The sequence below is a fragment of the Pinus tabuliformis genome, chromosome 7, assembly GCF_031772625.1.
Source record: "Pinus tabuliformis cultivar Carrire ecotype Pingquan chromosome 7, CPIR1, whole genome shotgun sequence".
Lineage (NCBI taxonomy): Eukaryota > Viridiplantae > Streptophyta > Pinopsida > Pinales > Pinaceae > Pinus > Pinus tabuliformis.
In genome coordinates this window covers 417,612,610-417,627,812 of record NC_142293.1, presented here as the reverse complement: position 1 = coordinate 417,627,812, position 15,203 = coordinate 417,612,610, and the positions used below count along the sequence as shown (strand labels likewise).

The following is a 15,203-nucleotide window of genomic DNA, read 5'->3' as shown; positions in this document are numbered from 1 at the left end:
CTAGCTTCTAAGGAGCGCACTAGGTTGTGAGGGTCCAAACATAAACTAATTATGTGTGCAACAAAACAAATTTTGAAGATACTTTGTTTTTTTTATGAGTACTTACATATTAAGGGCATCACTAAGGCTGTTTTAGGTCCTAACTTGTATTATTTGTTTGATTATGATCAATTTGATATGCTTATATTTTTGTTGTATGTAGATGACCTGGTCCTAAAAGTTAGTTAAAAAAATTCTAGTTAGTTAAAAAAATTCTATCCCATGGTGCAAGAAGAAACTGGCAAGTGAAGTTGACATGAAGGATATACACCTCATGTGTTATTTCTTGGTCTTGGAGGTTTGGCTGAGTTGAGGTGAGGTGGTCCTCGAATAGGGGTAAGTAAGCAATTGAGATTCTGAAGAAGTTTCGGATAATGGACAATAAACCAGAAGCTACTTTTATGATACATATTTTGAATTTATCAGTAGATTAAGATTCAAATTTGGTTGATTCGCCAGCGTACAAAAAGTATATAGGTTCCCTAACATATTTTGTAGAATTTAGCAGTCAAATTGCTGTGTGCATGAGATCCCTTGTCTCACAAACAAGGGGGGCGTAGACACCAATGTATTGTCCAGCTTGGCTGCTAATATATGGTTGCGCTGAGGTTGCTGTAAATATGCTCCATGGTTTGAGGTATGCGAGGTACTTAAAGGGCACACTGGCACAGTGCTTTGAGCTGCTGCATGCTTTAGTGGATTTTGACAGGGCCAGAGATGCAGGTGACAGGAAGAGTGATTCATGGTTTTGTTTCAGCTTGGGTTCAAATATAATATCTTTGTTAGGATGGGATACCCATGTGTGCAAGTTGAAGAAGTCCCTTTCTGGGCTAAAGTAGCCTCTTGTGCTTGGTACTCATGGATTTATGAGTACTTACAGATTATGGGCATCACTAAGACCGTTGCAGGTCCTAAATTTTATTATTTGTTTGATTATGATAAATTTGATATGCTTATATTTGTGTTGTATGTAGATTACCTGGTCCTAACAGTTAGTTTAAAAAACTCTATCCCATGGTGCAATAAGAAACTGGCAAGTGAAGTTGACATGTATTATTTCTTGGTCTTGGAGGTTTGGCTGAGTTGAGGTGAGCTGGTCCTCGAACACGGGTAAGTAAGCAATTGAGATTCTGAAGAAGTTTCGGATAATGGACAATAAACCCTAGGCTACTTTTATGATACATATTTTGAAATTTTCAGTAGATTCAGATTCAAATATGGTTGATTCGTCAATGTACAAAAAGTAGATAGGTTCCCTAACATGTATGGTAGACTTTATCAGTCAAATTACTATGTGGATGAGATCCCAATACACTGTCCTAGTCATCCCAGCTGTATAATGCACAGTTGTACCGTTGTAACACTAACATAGGCACCATAAGCTATGCTACTAGAAAGGATTAAAAGTAAAGTAGGATGCTAAGACCTTAATGTCTTTGCATGTCAAACACTATGCTGATACTTATTTCATTATTTACTTTTTAACCATCATATGCTGACCATTTTCGATGATGCTAAATTAAATGCTCTTTTTCCTGTTTCCTAGGGCATATTACCAGAGATCCTAGAAGAGTTACTGGCTGCCAAGAAAAGAGCCAAGGCAGACCTAAAGGTGGTGAAGTAAGTGCTTCCTATGTTCATGTTACATGCTTGTATTTTTTCCACTTAGCATCTCAGTTTTTAACTTCCTGTAATCTTGTTTAGGAGGCTAAAGATTGGTTGGTTGGTGGAGGTACAACTTTGTTCCTATGCTAGTTCCAACTTCCATTTGCTGTCAAACTTAGATCTAAAAGAGATTTATATGGTCTATCTCTTAGGCCTGACATCAAAATCTTAAAATTTTCAGGTGCATTTGGAATTGGAATTAATGCCAGAGACGTTGTATCTCACTGTGAACATCATTGACAGATACCTTTCTATTCAGAGTATTGCAAGGAAGAATTTGCCATTACTTGCTATCGCTGCAATGTTTATAGCTAGCAAATATGAAGAAGTCTGTCCTCCACAGGTAGGATGACTTGCTGACATCTGTAAGAAAGGATGTGTATATATCTAATTAAAAGAACACTTTGTTGGCTGTATAAAAGTACATACACCAGCAATATCTACTCCTACAGAAGATTACGCTTTATGCTGGAATCAACACAAAAATTATATTATAATAGGTAACACAATATTGATAAGAGCTGGTTTATACTTGGCTACAGGTCAATGACTTCATCCGCATCTTCCCAAATGAATGCACGTCAGAACAGATAGTGGCCATGGTAATTAGCTCTAACTGATAATTCTTTGTCATTGATTGCAACATAGTCTCCAAACATTTAGATTGACTGATCAATTGATAATAACTCTTCGCAGGAGTTTAAAGCAATTGAACTTCAAGCTTACAGTTCCCACTCGGCCATATGTATTCCTCCTCAGGTTTCTAAAGGCAGCTGATTCCAACAAAGTGGTAAAGTTTTGAATGACACCACTTTTTATATTGTTGAAAGCAGCCTGTGTGGCATTGATCAAATCTACTTTCGAAAATGCCTCATAAAATCTAGCATTCATGTTTTAAATTACTTTTCTTTATTGTATTCCTAATAATACCCTACTGTACTGACAAGTCGTACTATCTATTATTCAGATGGAAAATCTAGCATTCTTCTTGGTTGAACTGTGTTTGCTTCAGTACATAATGAGCAAGTACAATCCATAAAATTTGTGTTAAGGGCTTTGAACACTTATCCGCTATGGAAGGCTTGTTTTTTGATGTGGTTTTTGAAATATTCAATGTATTTTTTAAGTTGTTTGTGCAAGCGTTTTCCATAACAGTAGTGAAGGCTTATCTGGATCTCAAAATATTGTGCATAGGTGATGCTTTTCCCTCCTCTAGTTAGTTCATTCTTGTTTATTATGTGCTTTTACAAACATTTTGCAGTATGGTCCACTTTTTATCGTTTTTGATAATATATCTCATGTAGTTGATACTTGTAGACCTTTAATCCATAAAAAATAGCCCAAAAATCTCAGAAATAGACACCTATAAATATAAACTAGTCATCAAATTTCAAGGAATATTTTTTCATGGGGCTGAAATCCTATTAAAATTTGGAACAAAATGCATATTTTCATATTTATGAGATGTATACTTTGTTTACTGAACTAGATTTGTATGTGTTCATATTGAAATCTTGTTACTATGTTTTAAATTGCGAGAAGCTTGATGGCTAAATGTTGTTTGCTTGATGATCCTTAGTTACCATTTGTGAAGTGTTTTAAGTAACTGGTTACGGCTAATGTTATGTTGGATCCTTTATCGAAGGTTCTTAACGTAGGTTCTGATTATAGCCGATGTGATAACTTGCTAGGTACCGAAGGGACTGTCACATGCTTTGCATCATACTTGGTGTGCACCTCAATTTTCAATTCCATTATGGCATTAGATGGGAATATCAATGTAAGACTTAAATTCTAAATACTGGACAGCCAGACATTATGTTTATTTTATCAGCATTTTGTATCTTAAAATGTAGTTTTTTATCGTTGTTTTATATATCTTACGATATTAGTTTTCATTATTTTGTTTTATATTTTGCAGTACTATGATGTTCGGAAGGAGTGCAATGGTGGCCTGTGCTATGATTTTTCAAATATGGAGAATTACTTAAACCAGGGTTCCGTTAGGGATGCCCTGGGGGTTGGCAGCTGAAAATTTGTCTCCTGTAGCCCCTTGGTTTATGAAGCTATGCTTACTGACTGGATGCGGAATATGGAAGTTGGCATTCCAACACTCTTGGAGGATGGTGTTAAGTTGCTAGTTTATGCAGGAGAATATGATCTCATTTGCAATTGGTTAGGTAATGATACTGTATACATATAACATATTGTTTTTGTTTTGGAGAATGACTTTATGATTTAGGTGTTAAGTCTGTTATTAACTTATTTGCAGTTGTGTTTTTCAGGCTTGTCAGTCTAATCTTCAAAATTGAAAAGTTAATTGTTCAAATTATGTGTCTTTCAGGCAATTCAAGATGGGTGAATTCCATGGATTGGTCTGGAAGTGAGAATTTCAAGAAGGCACCTACAAAATCCTTCCTTGTAGACGATAAGGAAGCAGGTTTAATAACCAGTTATGGACCACTCAGTTTTCTCAAGGTAAAAGGCACTCAATGATCATCTTTGATTTCGTTGTACAAGTAGATAATTTCTTCCTTACGGAATCTTCTATTTTGTTGCACCAGGTTCATGATGCAGGTCATATGGTCCCAATGGATCAGCCAAAAGCAGCCTTGGAGATGTTAAAACGCTGGACACAAGGAAGTATTACTGACGACAATTCTCAAATTTTAAAGACAGTGACGGAGATGCCAGAGAAGAATTTCGAGAGTTAGTTATCTGCTTAACTAGGAGAATTGCTCTCTTCACCTAGATTAATGTAAATATTTCTAGATTTGCAGTAGTGTGCATCCCCAAAGATGTGTATTTTCTGATTTGGAAAAATAATTGTGCATTGGGACCATCAGTCTTGCTAACTTGTGTCAAATCTTTTGATGGCCACTTTTTAACTGTATAGAAATAGTGCTTCTTATTGCTTACCAAGCCTTCTGGAATTATGATTATACATGGTGTTAAAGTTATATTCAAGAACATGAATAGTATGTCCTGTGTTCTTATTCCAGCATGTTCTGATGTCCTAATGGATGAAAGAAATTGTAAATTGGATGAAAGAAATTGTAAATTCAACAAAAATATTTGGTTAGAGTCTCAGGGAATTCAAAGCATGATGCTCTTAGCCTACATTCAATTTTATTGACAATGACATGAAAACATTTATGTTGTTTGCAATCATACAACGGATGCCAGTATTGTCTACTTATATTTGAATTGGAGGCTATGTGGTTTGGCTGTGTTTCACTTCTCGTTCGTTCTATTATTTTATTGTTGAATATGCATGTTTCCTCTTTTTGCCTCTTATCCCTTTATAAGCCTCTTGGACATTAAGTGCTTGGCATGGCAAGATATGTCCATAAAGCGCATGGACTATCTACAGTCCATCAATGCTTGCTGCTGCTACTATCTACACTGCTCGATGCACTTTGAGGAAGGATCCATGTTGGAACAAAACACTTACCCTTCATACAGGCTACTCTGAAGCAGACCTGAAGTAAGCCTTAAAATTTTTGAAGCATCATGCTTTTACTGATTTTACCCTTCTAAAGAAATCCTACTCCTAGACATTTTAGATTTCTTCATCAATTACAGGCAGGCATTGTTGATCAGCTACGGCCAGAACATTGTGTCTTGATCAACTATATGTTGGAACTTAGCTACTAACACCCTGTCTGAATTGAATCTTTATCTAATACTAATGCGCATACTAAGCGTCTGGAGGCGTACACACATTTTGTTAACTCTATACATTGAGGTAATAACATTTATGTGCATTGTTCCAGGGAATGTGCGTATTTCATGGTTGATTTTCACCTAAATACGGGAGGAAATAAGCTGAGAGTTGTTCATAAGAAGTATTCAGATCGTTGTAGCAAGTCTATCTTTTAGCAACTCTCAGAATTTCAGAATGAGATTGCATCACATGACATCGGCTGACATAATACATTTTAAATGGTCTTTTTTGGATTGCAGAACTGATGCTTATGGGATTCATCTCGTTTCTACTGACCATTGGAGAGAAGCCCATTTCTAAGATTTGTATACCGAAAGGAATGGCTTATAGTATGCTTCCATGTCAAAAGGAATAATCAATGGCTCCTGCTATTGATCATTGTTCTAAGGTGGACACCAAACTCTATGTTGCGTATTCGAATTTCCCAATGCTATTAGATGTTACTTAGATCGTGTTAGTCCATTTGATATGATTCAAGATATTTATGATAGTTTGATAATTATTCATTCCCTCTTGATTCAAGGGTAAGTATCCTCCAGTCTCCCTCACTGGCATGAACCAGCTCCACTACTTCATCTTTACGTTGGCAACTGTCCATGTGTTATATACTGTCCTAACAATCGCCCTAGTAAGAGCAAAAGTAAGTGCCATGGGAAATAACTAATCTTCTCCCATGTCATTCAGTTTAAATTTTTTGTCGGTTTGAATTTGCTTTCATATCTTCATGCGTTTGAAACATCTTTAACTCAATAGTTTGAATTATGGACATTTATTTTTTTAAAATAATTTTTTATATTGTCTCTAGAGAGACAATAGTTTGAATTATGGACATTTATTTTTTTTTAAATAATTTTTTATATTGTCTCTAGAGAGACAATAGTTTGAATTATGGACATTTATTTATTTTTAAATAATTTTTTATATTGTCTCTAGAGAGACAACAGTTTGAATTATGAACATTTATTTTTTTTTAAATAATTTTTTATATTGTCTCTAGAGAGACAATAGTTTGAATTATAGAATTGTCTCTAAAAAGACAAAAATGTAATTGTCTCTAAAGAGACACAAATGAAATTGTCTCTAGAGAGACAAATCAAATTGTCTTTATAGAGACAATAATAATATGTGTCCTATATTGTCTTTATAGAGACAAATTTTTGAGACATTATATTTTGAGACACCCGCTTAGAGACAATATTTAAGACAATATTTGAGTTTCTTTTTGTCTTAAGTTAAGACAATTGACTCAAATATTGTCTTAAATATTGTCTTAAAACCCCCCTATATGTAGTAGTGAGCTTAGATCTAACCCATATATGAGAGTGTCCGCTAGCATTCCCAACTCCAAAGGAATGGTCATGCTCATTTTATTTCTAGCTAGATACAGTTCTCACTTCTCTTAATTTTCTGCAATTCCCAGGGATTTGGGGATTCTTCCTGTCAATGTGTTTACACTCAAATTTAATGTCGACGGCATGAAAAGTTGGCCAACACCTTCCGGTATGCTAGATTCCAATGAGTTTCCGCTGAGATCTAAACCCTTCAAATTAGTTAATTTGCCTATTTCTGGAGGAACTGTTCGAGTGAGATTATTGTCGCTCAGATCCAGTTTTCCCAGTTTTCTCAAGGCTCCTATTTCAGCAGGAATGACAGCACAGAGATTATTTTCAGTGAGCAGAAGATTAGTAAGGTTCTCTATCTATCCTATGGAAGAGGGTATACTTCCATTGATTTTGTTATGAGAAATCTCAAAGTAATTCAACTTGGAGAGCTTGGAGATGTTAATTCAACTTGGAGAGCTTAGAGATGTTAATTCAACTTGGAGAGCTTAGAGATGTTACTTGGTATGAAGCCTGTGAAGAGGTTGTTCTGCAGGCAGACGCGTTGTAGTGAGACGCAGTCTTGTACAAGGCTGGTGATGTTCCCCTCCAGCCGATTGTCGAAGATCTACGGCTGGGTCAACGACCTATCACTGCACAACCCTGAAGGAATGGATCCATCCAGGTACTCCACGTTGCTGAAGCTGCCAAGTCTAGAAGGCAACAGACCTTGGAAGTTGTTATCGTAGAGATTCAACGTTGTCAGATTGGGAAGACAACCGATTCCTAGGCAAACAGTGTTCAAACTTATTCTCTGATAAATCTAGCTGTTTGTAATATTGGAAAAAGATGAGAGGAATGTTAAAATAGGATAATTATTTTTCCATGGGGAGTTGGCTAAATATAGAGAGTTAGTTAACTAAGTATAATACTCTTCATTGGGTTTATTGTAAGGATCAAGTTCACCCGGTTCCTTGTAAGATCAAGTTTTGTGTGATCAATAGAAGAGGGGCAGCTTGTGTTTTATGTGTGAATTCATGTTTTGTCTCCTTCGCCTTTCCAATAAATTGGTATTAGAGCAAGATTAAATTGGTATTAGAGCAAGATTACAAAGACTAGAGAAAATGGATTAACAACTAGTGTAAGAGTATAAATATTTTCTCGTAATTAGTGCGTTAACGCACCTTGTAGATTACTAAATATTTTTGTAGATATATACAAGGCAGTATAAATATGTTTTTCCTCGTGGTTAATGCGTTAACACATTTTGTAGGTTATCTAGAGGGCGTAGGTTATCTAAAGAGCGTTATAAAGCGTTTAGGCTGAGTAGAGAACCGCGTTAACAGTACTTGACTTACGTCGTTTTCGATGCACGGAAGTTGACCTTGTTCCCAGGTCAAAATCTAACATGGTACATAATCACGAATTTGTATAAAGTGTTATACCCGTGTTTTAAAACATATACAAAGAGATTTCAAGACGCACGCAAGTGGACCTTCTTCCCGTGGCTAAATCTAATGTGGTACATAATCACGAATTTGTATAACGTGTTATACCTCTGTTTTAAAACATATACAAAGAGATTCGAAACTTGTTTTTTTGGTTATATGTTAAAGTCTGTTGACTTCATATACGTTAACTGGGAAGTTTTTATTAAACATAGAGCACCTTAAAATAAAGACTTTTGTTTTTTATATAAAGATTTTTTTATATATAAAAATAATTAAGAGTTTTTGAAAAAGGTTTTTTAAGCTTTTTTAAATAAAAAATTTAGGGTTTTTATTGAAACTCACATTTTTTTAAAGAATTTTTGCAGAAAGTTTTTAAAGGAGAAATTTAGGGTTTTTTTTAAAAGAGAAAGTTTTGGAGAAAGATGGATTTTTCAAATTTCCAGGCCGAGTTCCCACCATTTACACCAAAGGATTATGATGCGTGGGCCATTAAGATGGTGACGACGTTGCAGGCACATGATGTTTGTGATTATGTCTAGTGTGGGTTTTCAGAAACTAAGGATGAAGCAGAAAAACGAGCTCTCAACAATACAGAGAGGGAACAATGGAAGAAAGAAAACAAGAAGAATGCATAAGCATTGCAACTTATTCAGCAAGGAGTGGACCGAATAGTGTTCCAGAAGATCATGATTACGTCTTAAGCAAAAGTAGCATGAGATACTTTGGAGACAAACTATACAGGTATGGCCAAAGTCAATATTGTTAAGATGCAGAATACTAGAAGAGATTTTGCAAGTCTGCAGATGAAGGAGACAAAGGACATCGATTCTTTCATGAATCGGGTCATAACTGTCGTAAATCAGTTAAAGATCTATGGTGAAGATATAAAAGATCAAACTGTGGTTGAGAAGGTCCTCAGATATTTATCTACGAAATTTGATGTTGTGATAGAACCCATAGAAGAAGCCAAGGATTTGGCATCATTGACAGTTGATGAGCTGATGGGATCACTTCTATCGCATGAGGCAAGGATAGGCAGAAATAAGGATTCCACTTTAGAGACCGCTTTCAAAAGTCAGGTTTCTATTTCAAGAGATAGAGGTTGAGGCAGAAGTAGATCGAGAGGCAGAGGATGAAGTGAAAGATATGGTGGTTAGAGAGATGGCTAAGAAGAGCATGAACATGAAAGTGGAAGCAATGTTAGAAGCTTCGAAAATAATAAAAGAGTTGACAAATCAAATGTGAGATGTTATTATTGCAATAAATTTGGTCACTGTGCTTGTGATTGGCGGAAGAAAAAGTTGATCAAGGGAACTAGAGAGCTAATGTCACTACAAAGAGTTCTAACTTCTTATTCCTAGCTTTCCATACCATGCATGAACCTTCTACTAGTGTGTGGTTGTTAGAGAGTGGTTGCAGTAACCACATGACATGCAACAAGGATTTGGTTGCAAATTTTGATCAATCTGTGAAAACAGAGATAAAGTTGGGGACTTACAAGACTGTGGAAGTAGATGGCAAAGAAGGGGTCAACATTCTGACCAAGCAAGGGGAGTCGAAGACAATCTCAGAGGTATATTATGTTCCTAGTCTCAAACATAATTTGTTAAGTGTTGGTAAATTGACACAGAAAGGATACAAAGTTATCTTTCAAGGTCAATAATGTGTTATATATGACAAGCCCCCAAGAAAGCAGCTTATAGCAAAGGTGCAGATGACGAGGAACAAACTCCTTCCTCTAATTATGAATTACAGTGGTCAGGTGAGTTCTTTTATAGTTGCATGTTCTGATGATTATTGGTTATGGCACTTTCGATTTGGACGCTTGCACTTTTCTAGTTTAAGATTGTTGCAGCAGAAACATATGGCCAGAGGATTAACTCCCATCAAAGAACCTACTAGTACTTGTGAGTGTTGCATCTTGGGAAGGCAACACCATGAAATTTTTCCAAAGGGAGTTGCATATAGAGCAAAGCAACCTCCTGAGCTAGTGCATATAGACCTGTGTGTACCTACGAGGAAACAGTCGATTGGTGGAAGTTGTTACTTTCTCACGTTCATTTGATGACTACAAAAAAAATACTTGGGTTTATTTCTTGAAGTAGAAGTTTGAAACTTTTCCAAAGTTTAAAGAATTCAAAGCCTTAGCAGAGAACCAAAGTGATCGACAGTGTAAGGACCATTTGTATACTATATATGTTTAAAATAAATCACAATAAAATACAACTAGATGAGAAAAACATTGGGAATTCAAATTTATTCAGCACTGTCTAACACATTCCTAAATTTCAATTCACTGAACATATTATAAAATTTACATATATTTAAATAAGGCCATAAAGAAATCATACAAAATAATATTGCAACACATATGTACCATTCACCAGAAGGCAAGACTCCACTTGATTTGTTGTTATTTGTCTTCCCTTTTTGTTGGTCACCTCCGAGAGTGAATGATGACGTAATTGATCCAAATGCAATGACCCACCGGTTAACCTCCTAGCCTACTCCTTGGGTACTCTTCTTCCCTGCGGATCCCTGAGCTGCAATGGGGTTGTACAATGGAGGAATGCAATAGCTGGTAGAGGAGAGCACTCCTTGGCTCAAGAGTCCTCTCTTTAAAATCCTCTACCTCACCAAATTCACTATAGTTTCGTAACCACTGCTCTGACATCGTCTCATCCATCCAACAATAGGGTTCCCCAAAAAGTCCCTTCTCCCATGGCTTGCCCCTTCTTTTAAAGGAGTCCTCATAGGTGACACTTGGCATGTCGTGCATAATTAATTATTTTTTATAATTCAATAGCTTGATTATTCACCCACCCATGTGGCACTCTCTCATCAAGGGTCTCCCAAAATTATTTACTTAAATTTTAATTTAAAACTAATATTTTCCTCACCTCAACAAGATTCCTATTTCTTCTCCTAGTTGCCTCTTTATCCCCCTTTTTATTCCTTAATTTGTGTTCATTACTAAAAGTCAATTAATGAGTCAAGATTTGATCCCCTATCTACTCCCTAATTTAACTCAAGTTATCTCTTAGATGGATATTCTTCTATTGGTTGTTGCCACATGGAGGTTCTCTACATTTCTCTAAATTTAACTTATTATTCTTATTTTAATTCACCTTCCTCTTCTCTTAATTAGGTTTAATTAGTTTAGAATTAATCTTTATCCTTACAATTATGTCCCTCTTTCCCCTTTTACCTAATTAAACTACATAATCTACCTAATATTTTCCAACATGGGAAGGGTAGAGTTTTTAAGGTATTCTATTTTATTTCTACCTATGATCCTCTTAACCCAAGTTTTATTTTTTATTTAATTACCTCAGTTTCTAACATCATTTACCCTTGATGTAAATTTACCTAGTTTTCATTTCTTGATTATATTTATCAATTAATTTATTTTTAATGATTCCAAGGGTGCCAAGGTTGGTCATGCCCTTCAAGAACTTCCCTTGAAGCTCCAAGGGTACCATGCCTAACAATTTATTTGTGATGCCAAGGCTGCAAAGTTGGTCGTGCCCTTCAAGAAATTCCCTTGAGGTTCCAAGGGTGCCACACCTAACATTTTATTTGTGATGCCAAGGGTGCCAAGTTGGTAGTGCCCTTCAAGAAATTCCCTTGAAGTTCCAAGGGTGCCACGCCACTTGCCCTTCAAGCATTCAATGACTACGAGGGGAAAGTATAGGTGCAACGTCATAGACCGCTATCATCTCTTATGTTGCCTACTATAGTGAGACTAATGGTGTCGGGGATCAAGGAATCCGCCTTGATGTGCGCCCCCCCCGGTAAAATCCTCATGAGCGACCCAACTTTGGGACCTACCCTCATGGCATCGTGATCTTCAAGGCAAAGGTGTTTCAACCCTTCCAGCCCAAGTCGTAGCGAGAGTGCTAGTGGGTGAGATCAGAGACACTGTCCCACCCCTCCCATGTAGTTCCATCCACTTGTACAACCCCATTAGCCATATGTGAGTCATTCGGCCAAGCAACTAATCTATGCCTGCAACCACTAACATATCATTTGAAAGTGTCGAGCTATTTGGTTCTTATCACGATGGTTGTGGTGGTTGTCAGGAAAATTTCCCACACCTCCTTCAATGAACAACGGTGAATAACAACTGTGAAAATGAGATAATGATTATTTTTTATGGATTTGAGTGTGCAAACTGTTGGGTTATTTAATTGTGAGTTAAATCCCTATCATTAATTGTCAACCCGGGGTTTGTAGAACTGACGAGGTATACATGTATTATATGTACTAGATAGTTATTTATCAGAATAGATTAATCTAATGCAATTAAAACTAATTACAAAGTTAATTAAATCAATCTAATCCAAATGAAACCAAACATAAAGAAATTGAAATCACACTTGCATAAAGGAAATCACACTTGCTTGAAATTGAAATCACACCACACTTTCATAAATGAAAATCACACCACACTTGCATAATTGAAATCGCACTTGCTGGAAAGTAAATCACACCTGTTGAAATGAAATCACACTTGCTGAAAGTAAAAGCACACTTGCATGAAAAGAAATGAAATAACAAAACTATACTAAGTTACCAACATGTACAAAGATGTGAAAATTGTGGTTGATAGGGGCCCTCCATTCCTTAGCAAGAACACTGAAAAAATATCACATCATGGAGATAAAAGTGGCAATATGTATTTCATAAAATGAAGTTATAATATATTACAAGAATTCTCTCTCCTCACTTTACAAATCACATCTTGGATGGAACTTGAAACCTCCAACTAGCAACTAGCTACTAGCTACCTCTAACCTCTAATCACTAGCTACCACTAACAACTTACAATTGACAACTAAAAACCCTTTGTATGAAGGGTGCACTCCTATTTATAAAAAAAATTGAGGATAATTATACAATAGATATAGATACTTATATATCTTCTATATCCACATTTATCTCTTGTGGTTACAACCAATCTCCTAAAAATATAACATACAAATTCTCTCATCCATGATTCTTCTCCTTTGAATGTGCATAGTTAATGATCCACATCTTCGAAAATTATTCCATAAATCTTCATGAGTTGGAATTTGAAATTAGAATTTGTAGTTGGGTGGATGAGTAGGACCCTTCTAGAATCTCCAAGTAGGCATACAATATCACAAAACTCATAACACTATTAGATATATATGCAAATATGTTAATTTCCTAATATTTAATCATAAAATCACTTAATATACTTAAAATAAATGACTTGGAAAATAATAATAATAACCCATATGATTATGAAAATGGTTACTAAATGTAGGGTTATGGAGTTACAGAGTTACAGAATGAGGGTAAAATCATGGAAATGAAGGTGAAAGTGGATGACATTTTGGATACCCAACACAAACCATCAATCCATGTTTATATTTTGTTTATCGATGGTGTAAAATTGGCCACTCAACCCTGGTCAAATATTATTAAACATATCTACAGATCAAGGCCATTGTAACACCCCCTTCCAACATTTACCCAAGTTAACCGGTTCGTTGGGGTAAACATGTGACGAGAGGATACTATGATGTGAATTAACTCCCCATGTACAGTTAGGAAAGTGGAACCAATGGAAACGAACTAAACTGACCTTCAACACATGCTACAAAACCCTAAGGAGCCAACCAACCCTTCTAGGTGACCAATCCATGAGACAACTTGCTTTTCCACTACCCTAGAGATGCAGTCCCTCGCACAACAAGGCATCCATGAGATTGTGGTATTTTCAGGCAGGTTCATGTCAGCAACTCCAGTTTTTGTGCCACTTTTGGTGGCCACGACCAAGGCCACTTCCCAAAAATTCATGAAATTTCCAGAAATGATAAATAACATAGAAACAAGGGTACTAATGCAAACATTTGATCAATCAATTGATTGGACCCCTACTAGCCATGACAGGAATTTCGTCAAACATGTCACAAATATGCAATCTACAAGTCATAACAACATATCTGATCATAGGGGTCTCATACTTATATGAGAATCGGTAAGAATCATTGATGCCCTATCAAAATAGCTACAATACCATATATTAGGTCATATATTCATTGTTCATTCATTTACTAATCCAAACATGATGAGAGCCAAACATCATCACTACCATAAAACATGCTCATAACCAACATATAACCCAAAGAAATAACAAGGATATAACATCCATAAAAACCACATATAAACAAGAATTTACGCATCAATTACAAGAGGAAAAAGAATCTTATTAAGATATGAAAAAGGCAACCAGGTCTGGGACTTCTATGTACCACCTGACCATAGATTTGTCTGAACCAAATCTCTCGTTTAGCTAATCACCCCGGCACCATATTCCAAGCATGAATGTGGGATCTCATGTAACAAATAAAACAACACCAGACTAGGGATTCCAAAGGCCAAACCACCTCAAACCTCAACCAATTATTCCACCTCACGGTCATACATCACTAACCATCAACAGGTTGGTCTCCACACAAACTGTCCAAGGCTCTAGAGCATTTGTTCTAATCAGGGCTTCGAGCACTAGTAACTCAACCCATAGTTTTTGTCGAGCTTCCAAAGCATTTTTCCAACCAAAGCTTCCAAGATTAGTAACTCAAACCACCAAGGGCTTCCAGAATGTTTTTCCATCCAAAGCTTCTAGGACTAGTAACTCAACCCAAGCTGTGACAGGGCCTCTAGATATTTTTTCCAGCAAAGGCTTCCACGAACTAATAACTCAACCCACAACCAAACGAACATGAGCACCAGCTAGAAAAAAAAAAGTAAAACCCACAACACCATGGTTATCCAAGAAATGGAAAGGCTAGGAAAAACCATTGTCAATCCAGGAAATCCTCGATGCCAATGACAGATCATAACTAAGAAACCACATGCATATTCCATGCATGTTAAAAGTACAAAGGAAATAATACATGCAACTTGGTACCTGCAAGAAAAACCCATTGTGAACTGTTGATCTATATGTCCTCATGTGCTTTCCTGCTT

At 36.2% G+C, this 15,203-nt stretch overlaps 1 protein-coding gene across 1 annotated transcript; it reads left to right on the top strand.

Moving 5' to 3' along the window:
* The first annotated feature begins 3,689 nt into the window (after window positions 1–3,689).
* Window positions 3,690–4,622, top strand: LOC149247716 (serine carboxypeptidase-like). The gene is made up of 3 exons (XM_089455924.1): window positions 3,690–3,884; window positions 4,049–4,182; window positions 4,269–4,622. Exons 1-3 carry the CDS (start codon window positions 3,773–3,775, stop codon window positions 4,416–4,418), a joined length of 396 nt encoding a protein of 131 aa, XP_089312050.1. The 5' UTR covers window positions 3,690–3,772; the 3' UTR covers window positions 4,419–4,622.
* The last annotated feature ends 10,581 nt before the right edge of the window (window positions 4,623–15,203 follow it).